General features: G+C 53.5%; 1 protein-coding gene across 1 annotated transcript in view; it reads right to left on the bottom strand.

Moving 5' to 3' along the window:
- Window positions 1-2,826, bottom strand: part of TMEM255B (transmembrane protein 255B) — a 39,876-nt gene extending 37,050 nt beyond the window's left edge. Inside the window, exons 1-3 of the mRNA XM_011933957.1 lie at window positions 2,767-2,826; window positions 2,291-2,338; window positions 1,493-1,657 (exon numbers count right to left, since the gene is read on the bottom strand). Of these exons, the coding sequence (XP_011789347.1) occupies window positions 1,493-1,657; window positions 2,291-2,338; window positions 2,767-2,826 (273 nt within the window). The remainder of the gene's footprint in view (window positions 1-1,492; window positions 1,658-2,290; window positions 2,339-2,766) is intronic.
- Between the last annotated feature and the right edge of the window lie 3,654 nt (window positions 2,827-6,480).

The raw sequence follows: 6,480 nt of genomic DNA, 5'->3' as shown, positions 1-6,480 counted from the left end.
TAGCTGGGACTACAGGTGCCCGCCACCTCGCCCGGCTAGTTTTTTGTATTTTTTAGTAGAGACGGGGTTTCACTGTGTTAGCCAGGATGGTCTCAATCTTCTGACCTCGTGATCCACCCGTCTCGGCCTCCCAAAGTGCTGGGATTACAGGCTTGAGCCACCACACCCGGCCACAAGTAGATTCTTTATAGAGCACAGCTCGAGCATTAGCCATTGATGTTTTTGATTACGGTATTTTGAGGGAGCTCTTAAATAAGCTTGAGAACAAACAAACAAAAAAACAGCTACTCAAGGTTGATCTCAATAATCTGCAAATCACTTGGGAGGTCCCTCCTCACAGCCACTTGCCCTCCGGGCTCCCCTCTCTGTCCAGGAAGCAGAAAAGCCCCTCGCATGAGGCCAGGGTCCCCACACCATTTGCGTCTTGCAATTTTACTGATAAAGCTTTTTCTGCACAGATACTATTTGTATATGTTTATTTATAAACTACACACAGGTAGATAGTGTAGACGTATAAGGCACACCTTAAGATTAAACAAAGGAAAATATAAAGGTGAAATAAACAATATTTGTAAAATATTTCTAAATACTGAGTGCCAAAAATCGTTCATCTTTGCTGACTGTCATCAATATTATTACCAATCTTGGTAGTACTTCAGGTGAGAGTAACGAGATTGAAGAAGCCGCATTTTAAAATCTTGCTTTAACACTTCATGACATAGCAACCGGGCTCTGGGGCACGTGAAGGGCATTGCAGCAGATCCAAGCCACCCCGACAGCGGTTCACTGCACAGAACGCAGGCACTTGGGACAAATTTTTTTGCTAACGACAGAGGACGTAATTTCATAGTTCAAAAAACCTTGATACTTTTGAATCCGGGTGACCAATTCTTGCCAATTAGGTTACCATCAATTTACCTCGCCGCCTTACTGTCCAAAATCTGGCCTGCGGGGTGGATGAGGTCAGCACCACCACCTTCTGGCCATTCCCACGTGATGGCGTCACTAATACGATCTGTGATCCATCGCTTCTTGGCAGGAATCGTTTAAAGTCACTTTCCCCTTCCACGGTTCCACAGCTATGGTGATCGACCTGGTCCCTCAGGGTAAAATCCTTCCAGGACACTGGGGGAGGCTGTGTCCGGCCTTTTCGGACATCCTGGGCTCCTGGCCCCTCCTCCACCTTGGACATTTCCCGTCGCCGGGCTCTGGTCCCCCTCCCACGCCCTGGTCACCCTGTGACCACATCAGGCCAACCTGGACGACGGAGGGCCCCTGGCCCTATTTTACGGTCTCTGCCTGGGACCTGCCACCGTCCCAGGTCCTGGGGATTGGGATGTGCACGTCTGTGGGGGCCGTAACACCGACCGCAAGCACCGATCGAAGCCTCCCCACCTTCAGCCCCAGCCCTGTGAGCTGGCATGGGCTCCACCCTGAGACAGCCACAGCACCCCGCCCTCCCCGGCCCAGGCCGCCCGCTCAGTGCACTCACAATGATCCCGGGGTAGTAGCCCCCCACGGTCACGTTCTCCGTCCTGGTGGTGGCAGCCAGCCCGACGGTCACTATGAGGACAGACACCAGCAGCAGAGACCCCACAAACCACAGCGACGTCTTCTTCCTCCTCGAAAGCCCTTCTGTGGGGAGGAAGGCGAGGACCTGTCAGTGGGGCTCAGGCTCGGGCAGGTGTCAGCCTGGCAGGCTGTGGGCCGAGCTCTGTTGCCCGGGGTCCTGGGATACACGATCCCCACCTGCCTCCCAGCCCACCTCGGGGACCACCCCCAACTTCCATTAGATAACAGAATAAAATCTCTGGATCTTAAGCCACTATACTGGAGAGCCTGGTATTTGCGGCCAAACCTGATTCTGTCACAGAAACTCAAGAAAGCAAACTAGAAAGGACTCCATCCCACTGGCTGCCTCTTCCTCTGACTTTCTCCCCTCGGTGTCCCCAGGAGGACGGGAGCATCTTTCGTTTACTGTTTTATCATCACCACTGGCTCGCAGACACACCCTCTGTACCCGCCTATCACAGCTGCACCCGGAGTGGGAGGGGGCTGCCGCCAGGGGAGGGGCAGGGAGAGAGGAACACACCCAGCAGCCATCCAGCTGGGCTGTTTTGCTTTGTTTTATTTTTTGAAAACTAAATCATCTTGATCCCTGTGTGACTCCAAAGAAAATAGGGGATTTTTAAAAACCACGGTAAGGTCTTCCTACTCCAAGATTTTGAAAATCAACATCTGTGTGTGTGTGCACATGTGTGAGTGCACGTGTGCAGGGAAAGCAGCACACTGGAGAGCCGCCGGCAGCCAGGACGGCCACGCAGACATTGTCCACATCCTAGAAGGTCCACGTCCAAAGATTTACACTTCTGCAATCCCATCAGCAGAGCTCAATGGCAAGGCAAGGTTATTGCACCCAAGGAAGGGATTGTTACGTCCTCAGAAATGACCTTCGCAAAACTATAAATCAATGTGCAGACGCAGAATCGCTCTGCTGATCTGAGAGAGCCGTTTTTATCCAGCTGACCCAGCAAGGGCGAGGCCTGGGGCACGGCCTTCCTTCCAGGCCCTCTCGGACTCAGCACAGGCCCCGGCACAGTCACGCTGCCTGCCCCTCGACTCTTGCAAAGTTACACCTGTCCCAAAAATCTCATCCCAAATCGCTTTTTACCTTCCACTTTGGAGGGGACCAGATCACTCCATTCGCTAACGTAATAAACCACTGGCTCCCACCAGCCAGCCAGGCTGCCCTCATCTCGGACCCACTGCACCGAGGTGGCCAGTGGCACTGTCCTTGGTGTTACCCTCCAGGCTGCAGGCCAGCATTCTCAGGCTCTCCCTGGTCGCCCCATCTCCTGCCTCCTTAGAGACAGGCTTGTTACAGCATCCACAGGGCCTGTGCACCTGCTGTCTCCCAGCCAGACACTCGAAGCACTCCCTGAAGGTCTCTCTTAAATGTTGCTACAGACACACTGCGCACAGTAGCTCCACTCACCCCTGTGCTCTCCACAGTCACCCCCTCTCCCCTGCCCCTGCAGAGTGTCTCCGGGTATGAGAGGCAGAGGGGACGCCAGACAGAGGCACACGCTGCAGGCATTGGAAAAGGCCAAGTTCAGTGGAGAAAACTTCGGCAGGGCTGGGGACAGGGCGCTCTGGACGCATCACCCACAGGCAGTGGGTGGAGGGCAGAGCCTTCCCTGGGGGGCCTGGTGGTGGCACAGTGCACCCCTCAGTACAGCACTACCGGTGTGGAGTGAGGCCCTCCTTCTGAAAGCCACTCTACTGAGACACTAGAGGCTGCAGCCCAGTGCAGTCCAGGGAGCAATTCCCACATCCAGCCTCAGGAACACGTGCGGTGTGGGGTCCCTGCAGCCAGGGCCATGCCTGCGCCCCCTGGGTCCCCAAGGCGGCTTCTGCAGGGGTCATGCTGAATAAGCCTACCGGGGTGACAAGCAGGTGGGCGCAGGGGCGAGCACAGCTCCAGGAGCCCCAAGGCCACGCTGGTGGCCCAGGACCTGGCGCCTACACGTCCGTCATCCAGTGTCTGGTACAGCGATGCTCCCCTGGTCCCACCCCATACCCCTGCGAGCAATGGTTCCGAATCATCTCATTCAATTACACAATGGTAATATTTTGACTCTGGATATAATAGAGATAACAAAAAGAAGACTCCCAACCTTAAATGCATTTTATAAATACATGACACAGCATAAAAATGAGACAAAAAAATAAACTCAAGGAAAGAAGGTGGATATCTTTATAATTACCATAAGAGATAAGCGTTTTAATTTCATCAGAAAGGGGCTTTCACTTAGGAGAAAGATAACTAAAATCACCTGAATAATTTCCTTGCCGTTCCCGTCCCGTTAGTGGAAATACTATTACGTGCACTGTGAAAATTAAAGTGCTCCTCAGTGCCCCGACTATTAACTAAAATATCTACCCACAGGTTTCTATTGCAGAGACAGCTTACAGGGACCGGACCGAAACCATTCTGGGTCTGTCCAGACCCACTGTGTGGTCTTGGGTGGCCGTTTAATCTCTCTGAGCTTGGGAGAAGAGAGCCCTGTGAGAGCCGAGAGCTCTGTCTCTCGTTTGTCGCCGGTTCCCGGGGCTCAGATGAGGACATAGACACAGCTCCTGGTACGGAATGAATGAAGGCTCTTCAGTCTCCTGATTTGTAGGATGGAAATCATGAGCAGCACCTGCTTACCCACCTCTTGAGACTGTGGTAAGCGTCCAGAGAGACATGATACGTGGGCTGTCATGTATAGGTTTTCATAAATGTAATGCATATGCTAATCGCCAGGGTAGTGTTAACTTTAAGATGGCATAGCAGTTATTCTTAACCAGCATGTCTCCCACTGGAGTTGCAAGGAGGAGTTCTGAGACGTGAAGCTAAATGGGCCAACAGCTACCTCTCCGCTATTGTGTGCGCTGACTTTTCTAACTCTAGTCTTCCCCAGGTGCAGCCCATCTAGGATATCTCAGAATATCACCTTGTCACTCCCCACCAGCCCCCAGTTCTCCCACCCGACCTGCTCTCCCCTTCCTGGCTCCCACCCCAGCCTTAGCTGGAGGAGCTGAACCACAGGAGCCTGTGCCCACACCTGGTTCTGCCTGGAAGACACGCGAGGCTGGAGGTCAGGCTCTCCCTGCCCCTCAGACCCACTTCCTCCACTCCACAGAGCCAGGAAGGGGAATGTCACAAAGCATGGGAGGCACTGCTTGGAAGGGTTCCAAGATCTGGCCTTCCTGCCAGCAGGGCCTGGAACGCCCAAAAAGAAGAGTGAGTTCCATTTAATCATGTGGGGACACCAGTCATGGTGTCCAAGTAATAATCCCAGGTAAAACTGTAATCACTCAGCCATCAATTTCTCTTTTGTCCTGATTTTACACATGCCCAGGGCAGTGAACAAAGAAGGGCAAAGCAGAGCAAACCATAATCCACCCCCAGGTACCCCAAAGCAGAAAGACCATAACCCACCCCCAGATACCCCAAAGCAGAAAAACCAGAATCCACCCCCAGACACCCCAATGCTTCATACATTTTAGCAAAAGTCCAGCTCCAAACAAAAAGACCCATAACCCTACCCCAGATACACCAATGTTTCATATACTAAAAAGACCGGCTCCAAGTATTATGTTTTCAGGTTTAAAGTTCTTTGTCAGAAGAAAATCTAAGTCAAATGCTATTTTTATTTTTTTTTTTTGAGGCGGAGTCTCGCTCTGTCGCCCGGACTGGAGTGCAGTGGCCGGATCTCAGCTCACTGCAAGCTCCGCCTCCCGGGTTTACGCCATTCTCCTGCCTCAGCCTCCCAAGTAGCTGGGACCACAGGCGCCCGCCACCTCGCCCGGCTAGTTTTTGTATTTTTAGTAGAGACGGGGTTTCACCGTGTTAGCCAGGATGGTCTCGATCTCCTGACCTCGTGATCCGCCCGTCTCGGCCTCCCAAAGTGCTGGGATTACAGGCTTGAGCCACCGCGCCCGGCCTAAATGCTATTTTTAAACCTTCAAGGCATTCTAATATAATAATGATAAAACTAGTTAATAAATAATAAATAGTTATCATTATATACACTAATAGACGAATCCACATTAATACGTTTGACCATAGAGCATTTTGCTTTAGAGAGTGGAAGGTATATAGTGGTTTCTTTTAGAAAGAAGCCAAATTCTTTGATTATTTTAAATAACAGTAACTCGTCCGGTTTTTAGCAACTTCCCAAAGATGCCCCAGGAAAAGGGTTGTGAGGTTCATCCCCAGCAGTTGGGTGTTGGCTTATTTCTGAGGCAGCGGCAAGAGCCCCCGGGACATCGCGCCATCCCTCCCTGCAGCCGTCAGCGCTGCACTTTCCAGGGAACTCTGTTTCTCTGTTGTTTTGAAATCCGCGCAGCCCTCTCCCCCTCGGGAGAACACCCGGCATCGTTCCAGTCCTGGCCGCTTCCCAGCGCAGCCCCCGAGCCCGGCCTGCGAACCTGCGAACCCGCGAACACGCCACAGGTTTCCTGTTTTCCAGCCCGGGCCGGGCTCCACGGCCGCCGCGGGCGTGATCTGGGAAGTGGAGGGACCGGGGCTCCGTGAACACCCTGGGGAGAAGCCAAGCAACACGGTCCGGTTCCGCGCGCGCCTCTGCGCGTTCGCACAGGCAAGGGCGACCCGGCTCTTGGAAAGGAAGCTTCCCGGAGAGCGGTGTAGGCTGGAATGCACGGGAGAGACGGGGAAGGAGCGCGCTTTGGGGCGCCTGTTCTTCCTCATGAAACAGAACAGGAGAGAGGCGCGAAGAGGAACCGACACAGAGCCAGAGACAGGCAAAGGCGGAGGAGGCAGAGGGAGGGGAACGAGGGACGGACGAACGCACGGACGCCCTACCCCGTGCGAGTGCAAAGCGTTCCAAAGACAGAGCTCGAAGGAGGCGCGGGGCCCAGAACCCCGGGCGCGTCTCTGCACAGGTTCCGCCCGGGCCGGCCGGGGACCTG

The sequence above is a fragment of the Colobus angolensis genome, unplaced genomic scaffold (assembly GCF_000951035.1).
Source record: "Colobus angolensis palliatus isolate OR3802 unplaced genomic scaffold, Cang.pa_1.0 Scaffold13, whole genome shotgun sequence".
In the NCBI taxonomy this organism is placed as follows: Eukaryota; Metazoa; Chordata; class Mammalia; order Primates; family Cercopithecidae; genus Colobus; species Colobus angolensis.
Note: the sequence above shows the minus strand (reverse complement) of the source record. Positions and strands in the feature narration are given on the sequence as shown.